General features: G+C 52.1%; 1 protein-coding gene across 3 annotated transcripts; it reads left to right on the top strand.

The window, feature by feature from the left end:
* The first annotated feature begins 2,732 nt into the window (after positions 1-2,732).
* Positions 2,733-15,628, top strand: LOC123625462. Of its 3 annotated transcripts, none has more exons than XR_006730508.1 (3): positions 2,733-2,781; positions 3,253-3,338; positions 6,679-7,281. XR_006730508.1 is itself a non-coding variant. In XM_045534004.1 (3 exons), the coding sequence occupies exons 1-3, from the start codon at positions 5,064-5,066 to the stop codon at positions 15,616-15,618; spliced, it is 582 nt and encodes a 193-aa protein (XP_045389960.1). In that variant the 5' UTR covers positions 4,986-5,063; the 3' UTR covers positions 15,619-15,628. The 3 variants fall into 3 exon arrangements, 2 of the variants coding, with proteins under 2 accessions (XP_045389960.1, XP_045389959.1); XM_045534004.1 differs by lacking the exons at positions 2,733-2,781; positions 3,253-3,338 and adding exons at positions 4,986-5,269; positions 15,536-15,628 and having other exon boundaries at positions 6,679-6,971; XM_045534003.1 differs by lacking the exons at positions 2,733-2,781; positions 3,253-3,338 and adding an exon at positions 4,986-5,269 and having other exon boundaries at positions 6,679-8,290.
* Positions 15,629-17,607: the final 1,979 nt, after the last annotated feature.

The following is a 17,607-nucleotide window of genomic DNA, read 5'->3' as shown; positions in this document are numbered from 1 at the left end:
TTCCAGCAAACCTTCATGTGCCATCATTCTGAGGGTCTATCGCCTTATTGTCCCAGATTATTGAAAATGAAGGAAAACTTTCTAACTCTTTTTATGAGGCAAGAATAATATTGACACCTAATCCTGATGACGAGACACTAAGAAAACTAAAAATCAGTATCCCTTATGAATATCAATGCAAAACACCAAGCAAAATGTTGGCAAACAGAATCCAACACCACATTAAGAAAATAATAATTTCCTAAAACAAAAAAAAAAGGCCAATCAAAAAACAACTGAAAAATTTGGAGAAAATATTGCAACACATACCACAGACAAAAGGAAAAAATACCTAATATGTTGAGAACTCTTAAAAATTGAGGACTGCAGATGAAACACCCAAAAGAAAGATGAGAAAAGACTTGAACAGACCATTCACACAATCACATTGCAGTGGTCCTGAAACACACGCCTGTCTCTGTGATCAGCGCTGTGGACAAAAAAGTAAGAAGACAGGGTTCTTGCCCCCAAGGAGTTTTGGTTCATTGAGAAAGACGCAGGCTGGGGGCACTGATCTAACGAGGCAGAGGGAGGTTAAATTCAGTTGGGGGCTGGTGGACTGGAGCCTGCAGGAGGGCGGGCTGAGCCGTTGGACTGTCGGAATGTGGGGGAAGGGGACAATTCGAGGGGCAGTTGGAAAGCGGTTTTGAGCAGAGGGGACCGTTGGGATGAAGCGGCTGTTGGAGAAGGACCATCAAGGGAGGGAGGACAGCACTGTCACCTCGAAGAGGCGAGCTGGGAGCGGACGCTGGTTTGAGGAGGTAAATCCTGTATTTCCCGTGCTTGGGAGACCAGCAGAGCCACAGCGACCTAGACTTCTGGGACTTTTGGAGAGAACGACCGTGCTGCGCTAGTCACTAATCTAGGGACTGGGGTCAAGCTGCCTGACTAGAGTTGGGGGCTGGAAGTTGGGGCTGGTTGGGTTTCAGGGGAACACAGATGTCCACATGGCTCTATGTCTCTGGCCTCGGGACATGTGGGTCTGTTGGTCAAAGGAGAAGCCTCCCTCAATAGGTCACAAAGGCTCAGAACGAGACTTGACATTTGGCCCCGTCACTGTGGGAGGAGGAGTTAGGGAGGGAGAGAGTGTGGAGCGAGGGTTGTGGAGTGGCCAGGGCAGAGCCCTGGAGGGGAGTGGTTAGCAGAGGCTCTTGGCCAACGAGCTGACTCAAATCCCTGTGACCCTCCTGTGCCAGCTCTGTCCTTGAATTTTCTCACCTTTACATCCCGGAGCCAATCAAACTCATTGAATAGCATTATTGTAGGACTGAATGGACTCACATATGTAAAGTAATATGTGTGAAGCACTCAACTAATGCTGCCGTTAATTAGGGGCAAGAAGAGATTGGAGGAGCCACTCTGGGGGCCACTGAAAATACAAAGGCCATGCACAGTCACAGACGCCTTGGGAACAGCAGGCAGAAGAAGTAGAATGGAGGCGTCACGACATCAAGCACCAGCTAGATGCCAGGTACGTCACATAGATTGTTACAGACAGGTCTCACTGTAACCTTATGAGGGAACTTCTATTGTCATCCCCACCTGCGATGTAACAAGCTCAAGGTCACCGGAGTATGACTTACATTTCCTGTTCTGATATGGACCTTAAGTATTAAATGGCCTTTGGGTTAAAGGCTGGTGTCCCTTAGGGATGGTCATTTGCAGGGCACCTTCCAAGGGCCAAGGCTCTGGCAAACGCTGGTGACCTTGAGATGAACGAGCCTTAAGGCACGTCCTCAGGGAGCTCCCAGGTGAGGGTTCCTGTAGCCTCTTCCTCCTTGTGCCATCTCCAGTACACAACAGGATCAACATCAGAAGGTCTTTCCAAGGCCCAGACTCCTCCCCAGCTCAAACACCTTCTGTGGCTCCCTGTGGCCTCCAGCCCAAGGTCTGGATTGACTTTACCTGGCTAAAAGTGCTCTGCCTGCTTTCAGGGTCTGGTCAGTGCTCCAAGCCCCTGTCCCATTCTGGCTTTATCTGCCACTGCTGCCCAGCCCTTACCTGTCCTCTGGGCTTGTGGACCTTTCCTGCCTATCAATATCCTTCATGGATCTTAGTCTTTTGGTCTGAAATGCAGGCCCTCTCCCACACAGCCCAGACTGCAGGAAATCTTCCCAGGTGACATAGGCATACCGGTCTTTCTCTTCATTCTCTGTTTTCTTAGAGATGATTCTTCACCATGACTCAAGGTGAAAGTTGTGCTTGGCTGATACCACCTGTCTCTGTCCTGAGTTAGATCTGAGGAAAGAAGCCCCTCTAGCCAGGGACAGTATCTGAGCCATCCCTGAGAATCCCCGCAGGCCCCTGCTAACAGGTCTGGGGAAGTTCCAGGACCCCACTAAGCTCCTGCCACCACATATTGCCATCTTGTGCCCAGGCCCCCCTCTGGTTGCAGAAGCAGGGTGCCGCGGGAGAAAGAGCCCGGATTTGAAGTCAGAGTGTCCAGGAAGTCTGTGCCATCTTGCCCAATACGTGGCCAATGACCTTGAGCAAATGAACTCTTCCCTCTGGACTCGAACTATGGATATGGCATTGGACCGGAGACTCCCAAGAGCCTTTTGGGTAACTAGGACCAGAAGTTTCTCAAACTTCAATGTGCACATGAATCCCGCTAGGGAACCTGTTAAATGGCAGATTCTGCTTCCGTGGGTTTGGGCTGGACCCTGAGATCCTGCGTTTCTAGCAAGCTCGTGGGTAACTCTGATGCTGCCGGTCCGCGAGCCTCGCCGTGAGCTGGTGAAGGTCTGGCCCTCGCTCTTCCGCTTCCTTCTCCATTTGCCTGGTGTTAGGGTCGCACCCTAAGAGCACATTTAGGGGTAACATTAATCGGGTGTCGAGCAGATGTGGGGGGAGGGGATGGGTGTATACATACAACATAATGAGTGCGATGCGCACCGTCTAGGGGATGGACACGCTTGAAGCTCTGACTCGGGGGAGGGGGGAAAGGGTAATATACGTAACCTAAACTTTTACACCCTCATAATATGCTGAAATAAAAAAAAAAGGAAAAAAAAGAATAAAACATCCGGATTCGTGTGGGTGGGAACCTTATCAGTAGTGTTTAAAGCTCCGGAGAACTTGGGCAAAAACCTTTCCCTCTGCTGCCCCCTCGTGGCCGTGAACTTGAGCAACGCCTTTGCCTCTGCTGCCCCCTCGTGGCCACACTGCTCATTCACAGTCAGGTCTCCAACTCCAGCCTTTTCTCCAACACAGATGGGAACAGCGTAACGAGCAAGAAAATAGTGCTGCTGCGCACGTTGCACGGACTTCCCTGTGACCCCAGGACGCCTCCGCCATGGGTAGGCTCGGTCTCTGCCCTGATGTTGAAGATAACTCTTAAACTAAAGGCGTCAGTTCCAGGTCCTGGGGGTAGCCCGCATGAGTAGGGGAAACTCCAGGTGGCTGGGTACAGGGGAGATCCAGGACAGCCGGGGCTGGAGGGACGGTGGGGACAGCGGCCAGGGGCTGGGGCCTGGCTCCCAGCATCCGCGCCGGCCAGAGCCCGGCGGCACTCGGAGGCCCCATAGTCCAGGGCTTGACGTGTCTGTTTCCGTTTCCAGTGACGTCTCACACCAAAGCCCAGAGTGCCCGCCACAGGAAAGCAAAAGGCTCTTGCTGATTTTGATGGGCTGGGCTGGCTGTCAGAAGGCCCTTGGAGACTGAGAAGAAAGGGGTTTTCTGAAAGGTCCTTAGCAGGCAAGTGGCAGGTTCAGGGTGAAGACCCAGGCTCCGGGGACCCAGCTTGTGCTCCATCCCTGTCCCCTTGCTTGGAACGCTGAGTCTGTGCTTGGGACCCACCCCAGGTGAGGCTCCCTGGCACCTGTGGTTGGCTGGGCACTTCCTTCTTGCTTGTCTGGGAGGAAGGATTCTGCCAGAACTGGAGACAAGTCCCGAGGCCAGGGGAGGCAGCCGGTCCCCAGGGTGGGTCCTCCCCTGTAGGAGCTGCAGTGACAGGGCTGCCCTGCTGATTGGTCACTGCAGGGGACAGAGACAACCTTTGCTCTGGAGTCTCTATAAGCACATTCTTTTTTTTTTTTTTTTAAAGACAGGGTCTCACTGTCACCCCAGCTAGAGTGCAGTGGTGTCATCGTAGCTCACTGCAGCTTCAAACTCCTGGGCTCAAGTGATCCTCTTGCCTCAGCCTCCTGAGTAGCTGGGACTACAGGCACAGGCCACCACAACTGGCTAATTTTTCTATTTTTAGTAGAGACGGGGTCTCACTCTTGCTCAGGCTGGTCTCGAACTCCTGGCCTCAAGTGATCCTCCCACCTCAGCCTCCCAGAGTGCTAGGATCACAGGTGTGAGCCACACGCCTGGCCAAACACACTTTTTATAATGTCTCTTCCCCACTCCCAACCTTGAGTGGCTCCCAACTGCCCACTGGGAAATGTTGCTCGGGACCAACCCTGCCATCCTGATCAAAGCTGCCGCGCACTGTGCCACAGACGGTCCTGAGCCTTCCACGCGACACTGTGGCTCTTAGCCCCCCTCCCCCTCCCCCTTCCCTGCCTCTGCCAGCAGGCTCAGCATGAACTTTGAACCGGCAGAGAAACCCCTGCAGGCACGACTCCTTTGCACCTGTCCTTTTCCCCTGGGCTAGGCTCTCTTTCTTAGGGGAGAGGGTGGTCTAGGTTTTTCAGAATCTCCTGCAGCAAGTACGTAAATAAATACTTTCCAAGTGTTGAATTCTCAAGTGTCGGGACTGCGGACAGGCTTGTGCAGGATTCAGGAAACCAAGTGTTCATTGGGAGGGTCAAGGTATGAGGCTGGGAGTGTTGTAGCGAACCCCACCAGACACGGGAGAGCTGGGTGGATTCTTGGGGTGCAGAGCGGCTGTGACAGTGGTGAGTCAGGAGGGAGGGAGGAAAGGGAGGAAGAGGAAGCAGCTGGGACAGGGGGAAAAGTGAGGGCGCCGGCTGTGCCTGTTCCCCTTCAGAAATGCCTTTCCCCTCTCTTCCACGTCTAGCTCTGTTTCTTCTGCAAAGCTCGGCCCAGACACCATCTCCGCCACCATCTCCCCTCTGATGGCTCTCCCTGGCGTTTGGTCCCCCTTCCTACTCCCCCAGCCCACTGTACTCCGTCAAATCTTTGCCTCGTGTTCCTTTGATCATCTGCCTCACTCGAGAAACTCCAAGGGAGCTGGAACCGTGTCTGGTCACATATGGGCCCCAAAGTGCCCCAGTCCCAGTGGCTGGGGCGTGGAAAGCCACCAACAGCTGATGCTGAGTGGGTACGTTCCGGGATGCCGTAGGAGGGAAGAAATGTCTTGTTCATGGTGGGCATGATTTTTCCATCAGCAGGGATCCTAGGAATTCCCCAGAGGTTGTACAGAACAGAAGGAGGAACTTCCCAGAAGGGGGGGGTCCCCCGGATCCAGCCCTCGGCTCTCCTGGGCGGGAACCACAAGAAATCTCAGGCGAAGACCTAAGGTTTGGCTTGTTCAGCAGTCAGCCGGCAGGGGGCACTCGGGCTCCACCCAGGGAGCCCACGTGGGGCCCTGCAGTCCTGCCCTCTGGACCAGCAGCTCAGAGCTCCAGGGCATGGCTGGCTGCAGCTCCTCTGTGCCAGGTTCAGGGTCGAGGAGACGCCCGTCCACACAGCCTGCTCTCTGCAGCAGGAGGAATGAGAAGGTTCTGAGGAGGCTGCCTGTGCAGAGATGCAAAGCGGCCAAGACTGACTGTGTGATCTTGACACATTCACTTCCCCTTCCTTTGCCTGTTTCTGCCTCATCAAAGGGCGGGTTTCATCCCTCCCAGCCTGTTCTGGGGTTGCCCTTAGGGGTCAGCATCAGGGGAATCACCCTTCTGCTGCAGGGCCCCGTCCTGAGCTGTCCCTTTCCCGTCCCCTTTCCAAAGCCACCTTTGCACAGCCATGGGGGTGAGACATCCGGCCAAGGAGAGGCGCTGGGGCCCTCCCAAGGGATGAGCCCGAACAGGGCCCAGATGTGGATAATACGATGCCTTTTCTGTTAGTTGTCAAGACGCACCCGACAGTGCGATGTGTTGGTTCTGGTGACACTACTGCCCTGTGACAGTAAGAAATATCCAGAGAAGGGAGGCATGTCAGACTCAGACAGGGTTTGTCCTGGGGAGGGAGGGGCCCAAAAGGAATAGCAAGGTGGTGGGAAGCTTAGCTTTACTCATTACGAAAATTGGTCTGGTGCACCTGTGACCAATGGACGACATCTGCTAAATCTGGTTGGCTGTTGTTTCCTGAAACAGCAATTTTAGACTTGAATGTGTGTATTTGCAAACTGGAAGACCGAGTTGCCTGTGAACACAGTTTGGTTGACGCAGGTTCCTGACTGTCACAGGCCTCCAACAGCTGCACAGGTGTCATTGTGTTTGGGGGTTTCAACAGTGATCAGACCAAAAGAGCCAGCATCAGGCTGTGAAGACAGAGGAAGAGCCTGTGGGGCTCAAATTCCAGAGCCCGGGGTCAGTGCCAGGCCACAGTGTCCAGCCGGAGGAGACAGCAAGGTGGATTCCTGCAGGACCGCCAGCCCCGCCTGGCCCCCAGGCAGCCTCTTGCTATGAAACAAAAGCAGAGAGAACCTGAGGGGACTGGGAAGAGGTTTAATGGAGGAAAAATAAGGCAGCCTCAGGGATTCACCTTTACTCTCGTTCCATTCATTTCCAGATATGGGCAGACTGCTGGCCTCCCCGAGGAGCACAGAAGGGGGCCAGGTTTGGTGACGGTATGTGCACAGGTGATGGCTCCTGGCACTGACTTGCTGCTCCACGTGCGCTGCTCACACTCACCGGTGCTGACCGCGGGCCCGAGGCTGACGAGCCTGCCCGAGCTGCACCTGGGAGAGATTCAGGTTGTGGTCGGCTTCCCTGCAAGTGCCTGGGCCCGAGGAGGGAGCTGCCTCTGCTCCGTACCTGGTGTCGTCCACGTCCGTGCATCCTCCAGGAGAGTGACTGTCACTGGTGAGGGCTGGCCAGGTACCTTCAGTGACTTCTCCGTGCAAAGGCTGAGCCAGATGTACAGTCTGAGGGCCGGTCTCGGGTCAGCTGGGATCCCACTGCACGATTCCACAGGGGTCCCGGAACCTGAGGTGCTGGGGGTTGTGTCACCTCAGAAAGGTTATCTCTGTCTTCCCCTCTGTCCCACGGTGGTCGTCAATAGTCCTGACCCGATCTGGTGGCTGCAGGGTTTCAGGGAGGTCGTCATATATGCAAAAGGTTCTTTGAGCAGAGTTCTTTTACTTATAAAGAGGAAAAAAATATTGGAATTCGCCCTAAAAAGAGTATCTGATCTCAGTATCTTTGGGTGTCTGGGATGGAGGGGTGTTCATGAATGGGCGGCAGGGATTGATGAACTGTCCCCAAACCACAAAGCTTTGTATCTGTGCGTGTAGAAATGTTTTGCTCCTCTGAACTAAGACGCTCAGAGGCATCGTGTTTCCAGGTTGGATGCCGAGGGGATTTTAGGCGCCTTTGTTGTGGGCCAGAGTTTCTCAGCCTCGGCACTATTGACATTTGGGGCCGAATAATTCCTTGTTTTGGGGGGCTGTCCTGTGCATTGTATGATGATTAGCAGTTTCTCTCGCTCTGTCTGCTAAATGCCAGTAACACCCTCCACCCCATCCCCACCCCAGTTTTGACATGAAAAATGTCTCCAGACATTGCGCAATGTCCCTGGGGAAGAGAGTGGGGACAAGCTTGCTCCTCGTTGAGAACTATTGCTTTGCCATGTTCCCTGGGGACTCAGCCCTCAACGAGTGGTTCTTACTCACTGTGTTGAAGTTTAGCAAGATTTCCCTTCTGAACCCTGGTGATCTCTGCCTACTTCTGTGCAGTGTCTGGAGGACCCCGTGGCAATCCGGGGAAAGGGCTTTTTCAAAGTCGATGGACTACAGATATTCCCGACTCCAGCCCCATTTGACAAAAAGTTCTGGTTCTTGGACCTGGCAGGTCAGCCAGATCAACTGGAACTTGGTTCTTTCTGTCTTTTACAATTAGTTAAAAGAGTAGGAGCTACGCTTGAAACTAAACCATGGATTCTCTGGGGAACAAGATCTTGAGGTGAACTTCTTTTGTGGGGAATACATTTTTGTTCAACCGCAAGCCTCAGAATTGGTAGTTCCTCATTCGGGGGAAAGACCAGAGAAGGGTCTTAAGGAGAAGACCCAGCAGGAAACAGAGGTGGAAGCACTTGAGGTCCCCAATATTTAGGAGGTGGTCTCAAAGATCAGGGGGGAGGGGTGGATCTGCTCCTGGGGCACCCTGGCTGTGGGGAGGCTATTTGACACTTTTTTTTTTGGTGGTTATGTTTAATCATCCTCCATAGATGGATAGGGTTCTCTTTCTCTTGTTTGACTTCCTGTACTCCTGCTCTAAAATCTCCCTGGTAATTCCAAACCTCTTGAGGATGTGCCACTGCTCTGGAGTGAAGGCTGTTGTTCCAGACATTGGAAGCTTTTTTCTGAGTGTCTCAAGGAGCTGGCTTTGGGGCAGTCCTCCCCTTAGGGGTTTACCAGCACGATAGGTCCTCATGGTTGAGATTGTCTCTGATGCATGGCACAGGACAATAGAGGCGAGCTTTGGAAACACGGCTGGTGCAGCAGGGAACGCCTCCAGGCCTTAGTGCAGGGAAGCAGATACTAGCTTTTGCATGGAGTCAGTGACCCCAAGTGCAAGGGTCAGCATGGAGTGGGCTCATGGGCGTCGGGCTCCATAGTACTGAGCATGGTCACTGGAGCCCCCTCTGTGATCCCGTGGACCTGGGCCATCATTTGTGCAGATGGTGAACTTGGTGCTTAGGATCCCAGCTAGCACCTTGCAATACCACGGTTGTGCCGCAACCAAGGTAACTTATGCCGAGGTGGCTTGAGCTGGGTGAGGTGTGTGCACCACAGAAACGCGGCTGGCTGTTTGTGAGGCATTGAGGAGGCTCTCTGCAGAGTGGAAGTGACTGTTTTCACAGGACTCCCTAAATAATGGTCTTAGGATGTTGAGAGCAGCATGATCTAAACCAAATCAATGTTGTAGGTCATCACCATATTGGAGATTCCAGTTTCCCATATGAGCGTCGTAGCCACAGGGCCAGGGCATTGGATTAGGAGTTAATTGCAAATGGCACCTCCAAGAAGTGGAGTGTGTGGCGTCCTCTCATTTCCTGTGCATACAGACCGCAGACATAGCCAATGACAGGGCATTGTCCACAGGGGGGCGCCCCGATCACACGATTCTCACTCAGAAGAGCCAGGGAGGGATGCTAGGGGCTGGGAAGCTGTTGGTTGGCCTGGCCATGGATGATGCTTCATCTGTGAACTGAGTTGGTTCCTCCTTAATCCTTTGCAGCTCTTCTGCACTTACTTGAGGAAGTGAAGGGCAGCAAAGCACAGACACGAGGTCAGGAGAGATCTCAGATGAGCTCTGGGCCAAGGTGTAGGGGCTCCCTCAGCAGATGCAGTCCCCAGGCGAGGCTGAGCTTCCCAAGGGGGATGAGGAGGACGGTGCATTTGCCTCATTGTTGGGGTGGTCTTTAGAGTGGTAAAAACAGTTTTTTAAAAGCAATCCCAAACCTCAGATTGTTGTCTGCATATACCCTCTTGGGCAAAAGCAAGTTCTTACTTAAGGAAAGCACAGATCGTGTTTTCTCAAACAAAGGTTTAAGGGGGAGCAATAAGTGGAAGAAGTGGAGGCCGGGGATATCTTCCCGGCGGGGGCGGTGGTCTCCCCAGTGTGGGGGGGGCATCTTTGTCTTGTTGTGATCGTGGAAATCATGGAAACGACAGATGGCCTGTGACAGCCAGCTCCTAGAAGAGAAAGGTTTCCTGGTGGGACCTCAGCTGTGCCAGAGAGGAGGCACGCACTGCCCCGCAGGCTCAGATGACCCCTAGGAACTGGCGTTGAGGCTCCCAGTCTAGACCGGGCTGCCCCGGCGGGAAGAGGAAGACCCCACAGGGTGGCTGGTCGCTGGTGGGAGGGAGACTTGGCCTGGTCTGGGGGTCGGGCCAGAACTCTGGCGATTGAGGGTGTCTTGCAGGAAGTCTCTGGTGACGGCTACTTCTCAGAGCTGTTTGGAGGGACACGGTTTTGCTGAGGAGTCTCTCTCTTTCTTGGTGTGCTTGTCCTGAAACATGTCTCAAGGTGGTAGCACCCTCCTTCTCCGTGGCAAGAGCTCTTTTAACATCCTGTGGCATGCAGGATGGCTCACGGGCGTTCTTGCTGAGGACGCCGCTCGGGATTTTACCAGGGCTGCCTTGTTTTTCTAATTTCTTAACCCAGGCCTTGGGTTTCCTGCTTGCCATTTCTGCTTCTCAAGCAGCTCCTGCTCTTTCTGCTTCCTAATCAGCTGTCTGTCCCCCGGCAGGACTCGTTGCCGACGGCCTTCATGGGGGCCATTGGCGTGGTTCTGAGGAGTTGTGACCAAATGCAGGGTACACACAGGGGACGCTTGGCCTCCTCCCCGGCTGTACTTACGCTTTCGACACTCGCCCAGTTGACGCCTCCTCTCTTCCAAACCACTCTCTTTCTTGCTCACTTTGCTGGTGTTGCAGAGCCCTGACTGCTCGTGGCCTCCGGACGGCGTGCGTCAGGCTCCTCTGAGTGTTGGGTGGAGCACGGGCTATGCCTTGTCCTTGCTGTCCCCGCTCTGGCGCAGTGACACCTCCTGCCCGCCTTTGAAAGGGAAGAAGATAGTCTCTTTCACACCATGGCAGACGACATTTTGTCCTGGGATCATCACGCTCCGGCTCGACCGACTTTGTATTTTCTCACCCTGGGATTCAACCGCTTTGTGACTTGTGGCACGTTGGATGTTGCAGAGGGCGGGCCGGGGGCAGGGGGACATTTACCCTCCAAGCCCCGTCTCTCACTGGGTGAGGGACACCCTAGTGGCATTGACGCTCCAGAACATGGGGCCTTCCTGCTTTGTGGCGCCATTTCTTTAGACTTTTGTCTGTGGCTTTTCAGCTTCTTAACAAGGAACCCGGCTGAGGTTTGAGCTGCTTAGTCTTTGATGAAAGGTTGTGTCTTCGGAGGGGTGGGGATCTCCTGACTTCAGCGATTGTCATGAAGCCAGAAGCTGAGAAAAGTCACACCTGAAAGGCAGAGGCCATCGCAGCCCCTCCCTTCAGGACTCACAGGGGCCCTCTGGTGAGACGGGGGACGGGGCTCCCCTCCGCACTGCGTCTCTGGGGGCAGCTCTCACCCCTTTGGCATCTCCCTGCCATGTGTCCCGCCTGCGGCAAGGCCCGGCTGTCCCACCGTTCAGTTTCGGAGGAACCTGCTGGGGCTCCCTGACCCTCCCAGGCTTCATGCTGCGGGGAAGCCGGGGGCTTTTGCGCTTTAGAGTGTAGTTTTGCATGCTCAGGAAGGACTCTTGCAAACTTTAATTTGGTTTTTAAATTAATATCCAGAAAGCTCGCTCTTCCTTAACCTTAAAGTTCAGTTTGCAATTTCTGCTCTGGTAGTTTTAGCAAGCCCTTTCAAGGGGAGTTGGTGAGACTGTGGGTCCCTTTGGGAGCAGTCAGTGATGACAGTCTGGCTCCTGCTCACGACATGCCCATGGGTCCCAGGCTGGGCGGCACAGACGGCGCCGGTCCTGTTCTGCCCGGGGCCGGCTGTGGATGACGCCTGCCTCTTGCCACACTCGGGAGGGGCCTGCGACCGGTGTGGCCACATACAGCCCTGTGCTTGGATTAATGCTCTGCTTGTGGCCATCTTGAAATTCTTAAGGACTTTTTGAGGAAGGTGACCACGCATCCTCTTTTAGCGCCGGGCCCTACACATCACTGACCTGGTCCTGGAGGGGCAGTCACAGAGCAGAAGCGTGTCCACAGGCAGAGGCTGAGGCCCTGAGGGCTGTGGGAGCCATCCCGTGGGATAAGGGTGTGGCACAGGGACCCAGGTGCTCGGGAAGACACAGAAGGGGAGGCAGAGAGGGAAGCTTCCCGAACAGGATGGGTGGGACGGGGGAACCAGGCATTCTGCACGGGATTCCAGCAGGCAAGAGCTTTGCTGTGATGAATCGCTGTCTGGCCAGACAGGGGTCCCCACAGGCGGGCATCAGGCTGCTCTTGTTCTTCAGGGACCCCCCGTGTGAGTGGAGCATGATACAGTTACATTAGTGTTACCTGACAGATAAAAAGTTGCCAAGCAGTGAGCAACTTCATGGCTGAGCCGAGTGACCGTGGGGTGTGTTTCTTTGACAAGCAGCATGTTTCTGGTCAGGGGCGTTGGTTAAGCAGAAGCCGGAGGGTCGCTGGGAGCCCCTGACTTGTATTTCTGCTGCTGGTTTAAGGTAACGGAGCATGAGCCGCTGGGGATGTGGCACTGAGCCCCGTGACCACACTGTGGGGTTTTTTTTTTTTTTGCTCCCACTCGCCGAGGGCACCCTGGCTTTGCAGCTCATAAGCCTGGATGATGTGCCCTTAACAGGATGAGGGCGCGTTGGTCCCACCAGCCACTCTGTCCTTCCCTGCCTGTTTCTGCGTTCCTCACTGGTGGTGCTGCCCACCCGGCCAGCATCCCCGCTGTGGCCCTGCCACCGGACCGGTCCTTTTGTCAGGGTAGGTGGGCTGTGAATGATCAGTGTGGTGTGCTCGCCACCTGCCTCCCCTGTCCTGGGATGCCTCTCCCTCCGTGGCTGACTGTCCCCGTCACCCTTGCGTGGATTTGCCGGAGAAAATCCTCCAGGACAAGGCATCTTCAGGAAGGCAGTGATACTGGGGTCCCAGGAGCAGGTGGGTCTCTGTAGGGTGTCAGCTGGGCAACTGCAGCGGCGTGAGGAAGCCCAGGGGTGTTCTTCTCTGGGACAGGGTCAGTGTTGGCGCCTCTGGTGCCGAGGGCAGATTAAGCACACTCCACAGTACATGGCGGGTTGTTATCGATGGTCTCTGTGAATCCTTCTCTTGTTGTTTTATTCTCCTTTGAGTCAGATTTCTCACTCCTGGGCCTTCCTTTGCCACCACAGGCAGCCAGTTCTGGTGTGTCAGTGGGCACCATTTTTAATGTTCGAACAAAGCCCTGTTGCTGTCGTGTGTGTGGGCACTTCTAATTCACATGCGTGGTATCATCCTACCATTTCTCATTCTCTTCCCTTTCCCATTCATCACTATGTTTTAAGACCTGACCTTCCTCTCTATGGTCTTAAAACTTATTGACACTACCCAAAGAGCTTTTGTTTATGTGGGTTAGAACTGTCGATATTCCCTGCATTAGAAGTTGAGAGGAAACACTTAAGAAATCGAACATTTGTTTAAAAATAGCAATGATGAACACATTGCATGTGCATAGAAATAACACTTGAGTGTTATTATGACAATAGTTTTGACTTTGCAGAATCCCTGTCCTAGTTAAGTGTCAGTTTGTTCTAAAGTATGAAAAGGTACTATAAAGACAAAACTCGGAAAGTGAGTTTTATTTGTGCTGCTTTATAATACCCGAGTCTGAAAAGAAACTGCGAGAGGTGCTAAAGTTTAGCAAAATCTGCTCAGGTTTGATGGACTCGCCCCCTTGGTTGTTGATTAACACCATTGCCTGTAATACAAAGGGTTATTCTGGATTGCAAAGATTCTGTGTCCTATCAGAATATTTTATGGTGTTTTATGTTGAAGTTGTAATTGCCTAGAATAGATCATTTTAAAATACAAAGAACAAAAATTCCTCACTTATGAACAAGCTATATGCATGCCTCTTTGTTTATTTTACCATTCACGTCTTCATAGACTTTAAAAAAAAATAATTGAGATGTTGCCTTTTGGAAGCGTGCAGGTCAGTGGCTTTTTAGTGCATTGCTGGGCTGTGCAAATATCACCACTGTTTAATTCTATCTAATTCCAGAACATTTTCAAAATGACAATCCCATACTCATTAGCAGTCATCCCCCCATTGCCCTCCCTGCAGCCCCAGCCCCTGGCAACCCCTAATTTCCTGTCTCTGCGGATTTGCCTATTCTGGACATTTTGCATAAATGGAATCATACAGTATGTGGCCTTTTATGTCTGACGACTTTTACTTAGTGTAATGTCTTTGGGGTTCATCCACATCGTAGCAGGTATCCATCAGTATTTCATTCCATTTGAGGCTGATTAATATTCCTTTGCATGCATATGCCATGTTTTGTTCATCCTTTTATCAGTTGATGAGTATTTAGAATGTTTCCACTTTTTGCCTGTTGTGAGTAATGCTATGAACAGTTGTGTGCAAGTTTTTGTGTAGACATATGTCTTCAATACTCTTGGGTCTGTTTATTTTTAAATGCTTTCTTATTATAATACTTAAGTAAGTGGGCAACCAAGGATTGTTTCTCAGGCATCTATGACCATATATTAGCCAAGTGTCCAAATCTCCTCTGACAACTCTTTAGATTTTTTTTTTCTGAGACAACGTCTCGCTCTATTGCCCAGGCTAGAGTGCCGTGGTGTCAGCCTACCTCACAGCAACCTCAAACTCCTGGGCTCAGGCAATCCTCTTGCATCAGCCTCCCAAATAGCTGGGACTATAGGCGTGCGCCACCACACCTGCCTAATTTTTCTATTTTTAGTAGAGACGGGGTTTTGCTCTTGTTCAGGCTGGTCTCGAACTCCTGACCTCAAGCAATCCTCCTGCCTTGGCCTCCCAGAGAGCTAGAGGATTACAGGCGTGGGCCACTGCACCCGGCCTAACTGTTTAGGTCTTGTGTTCCCAAATCAGACAGGAAAAAATGAAAGGGAAATTTCAGGATATCTTTTACCCCTATAATGTAAAATGATTTCCCAGAGAAGCCTTGGAAAATTATAGAGATTTGTTCTTTTGCTAGAAGTAATTAGGTTTGTTTGATATGTTCCTATTGCAAGATTTGCACGGGAAGAATTGTCAGATCAGAAGAGACACTCAGCCTTTCCCAGGTTAAACTTATGTAAACAAAGTGTTATTAATGAGTTATTAAATATTTTAGAAGTGGTGTGTTTTATGGGAAATCACTGGCAATTTGTTAATGCCTTTACCACCCAGAATATATTTACCCTCAGGGCAAACACAGATCCAGACTCTTTTGAAACAGTTTAAACTGTACCTCGATAGAGAAGGTTACTGTCCTCTGTTGTGATATTCTTGGTTATGGTAATAAATTAACCGCAGCTGTTATATAAAGTCTCTGCTGTCAACAGATAGCTTTTGCTTGACTCTGATGCTTGCCTGAAGGCTCTGTTCTAAGCTACAGGCTGCAGTTTGTGTCATCAGTGGAAAAGGACAGTCACAGAGCCTCATGACCGTACCAGGTACTTCATTCAGACTGTCCACACTTAAAAGAACAGACTCATGAGTGCAGGCATCAGAGCTGACATCACTTAAGCGATTCTCAGATTATTAGCAGTGGACTGAGTTAGGATTTCAGGACTCTTTTTAATCCAGAAGCAGATGGCCTCATGAAATCAGACTGCTAATCCAAGATCCAGCACAACATGAATTGATTACATAGGACTGTGGAAAGCCACGTGGGAATTTCATTATGGTTAGTTGTTTAAACTGTTGTTCATGTTGTTTTCATGTTCTGTTTTCAGGTTACGCAAGAAGCATTTTCTCTTCTTTAGCTCCCTGTAATCCACAACAATGTAGTGGACTCTGCCTTTGTACACTCAAATAAAACATTTAAAAATGGCATTTGATTTTCACTGGTGTGCAGGGGTATTTCGTTGTGGTTTTAATTTGCATTTCCCTAATGGCTAATGATGTCAACCATCTTTTATGTGTTTATTTGCCATTCACATGTCCTCTTCAGTGAAGTGCCAGGAGGTAAGATTTTGAAAGACACTTGGACACCAAGCTCCCCTTTCTACAGATGGGGGACTTGAGATCCATGAAAGGGGTGTTTGGCCAAGTTCCCACAGTAGACCGTGGTCTCTGAATGGAAACAAAGGACAGGCACAAGGAGGGCTGAGAGCACTGAGCAAGGCTTCTGGGCAGTTTCTGGGACTCCCATCTCTTTAGCTTTTGCTCTGCCCCACCTTGGGGTCAGTGTATGCAGGTCAGCTGCATACACTGCAGGGGACACAGCTGTCCCCTTGGGGTATCTGCCCAGGTCGGAGGACTCACACCCCCTCAGCAGGAGGCAGTGCACCCGGTGGGCACCTTGTCTGAGGGACGGCAGGGGTTGGTAGGACTTCTGAACTTGGAACCACCTGAGTCCCTGCGAGTCCTGGGGAAGCCACAATCGCACACCTGGAAGCAGAGGAAGCGTACTCTGACCTGGAGGTCAGAAGTCCAAATTGGGGCTCAGTTGGCTGAAATCAAGGTACCAGCAGGGCTGTGTTCCTTCTGGGGGCCTCGGGGGAGAATGTTTGCCTGCCTTTTGCAGATTCTAAATGCTACCTCTTCCATCTCCAAAGCCAACAACAGCTGGTGGAGTGTCTCTCCCACTGTATCTCTCTGATCTACGTGTGACGGCCCTCGTGGTTACACTGGGCCCACTGGGCAACCCAGGAAACCCTCCTGTTTTCAGGTCATCTGATTAGCAACCTTAACTCCTCTTTGCCATGTGAGATAGCATTCACCACACCCAGGGGTTAGGATGCAGGCATCTTTGGGCACCATTATTCCCACAGCCTGCTTGGTGCTTGGCCCCTGAGACTTGATTGTTCTGGGGAGGAGAGGGGTGTGAGGTGGGGAGGAGCAGACGCCCTGGGCACGTGGGTTGAGTAGACATGGACAGGAAGAGCAGCGTGTGAGGCAGCTGCCCTTGTGGGCTCCTAGCTGGAGGAACAGCCCAAACCTCCATCACCTGGGCAAAGTCCTCTGGGGACACCATTGCCAGGGAGGTGGTGAGCATAGGGGGATGCAAGCGCTGCAGCCCAATCAGGCCAGGCCTTGCTGAGAAAGGGCATTTGAGCCAAGGCTGGAAGGAGGAAAGGGAGCCACACTGCAGGCTGGGCAAAGAGTCCAAAGTCCCAGCAGGCCTGTGGGGGCCCTTGGTGAGTGGGATCCTGCTCTCCCTTGAGCTTTAGTTCTTGATGCTCCCGCTGAGCTTCTGCTCTGTTGAATGACTTGCAGAGATGAGCCAGGCTACCTCTGGCCTTGGGGCCACTGTTTATGCTAGTTTCCCCCCCCCCCCTGCCGTACTTGGTTCTCTTTTCTCTCACCCCTTCTCCTGACCAAATCCTACATTATTATTATTATTTTTTTTTTTTAAGAGACAGGGTCTTGCTCTGTTGCCCGGGCTAGAGTGCAGTGGCGAGATCATAGCTCACAGCAACCTCAAACTCCTGGGCTCAAGCAATCCTCCTGCCCCAGCCTCCTGAGTAGCTGGGACTACAGGTGTGTGCCACCATGCCTGGCCCAAACCCTGCATTTCTTCCAGGTCTCAGCTTATTCATTACCTCATCCAAGAATTGACCCCCGCTCTCAATCTAGGTTACGGGTCTCTTCCTGTCCCTTTTTTTTTTTTTTTTTTTTTTGAGACAGAGTCTCACTTTGTTGCCCAGGCTAGAGTGAGTGCCGTGGCATCAGCCTAGCTCACAGCAACCTCAGACTCCTGGGCTTAAGCGATCCTACTGCCTCAGCCTCCCGAGTAGCTGGGACTACAGGCATGAGCCACCATGCCCGGCTAATTTTTTTTGTATATATATTTTTAGTTGGC

The sequence above is a fragment of the Lemur catta genome, chromosome 20 (assembly GCF_020740605.2).
Source record: "Lemur catta isolate mLemCat1 chromosome 20, mLemCat1.pri, whole genome shotgun sequence".
Lineage (NCBI taxonomy): Eukaryota > Metazoa > Chordata > Mammalia > Primates > Lemuridae > Lemur > Lemur catta.
Note: the sequence above shows the minus strand (reverse complement) of the source record. Positions and strands in the feature narration are given on the sequence as shown.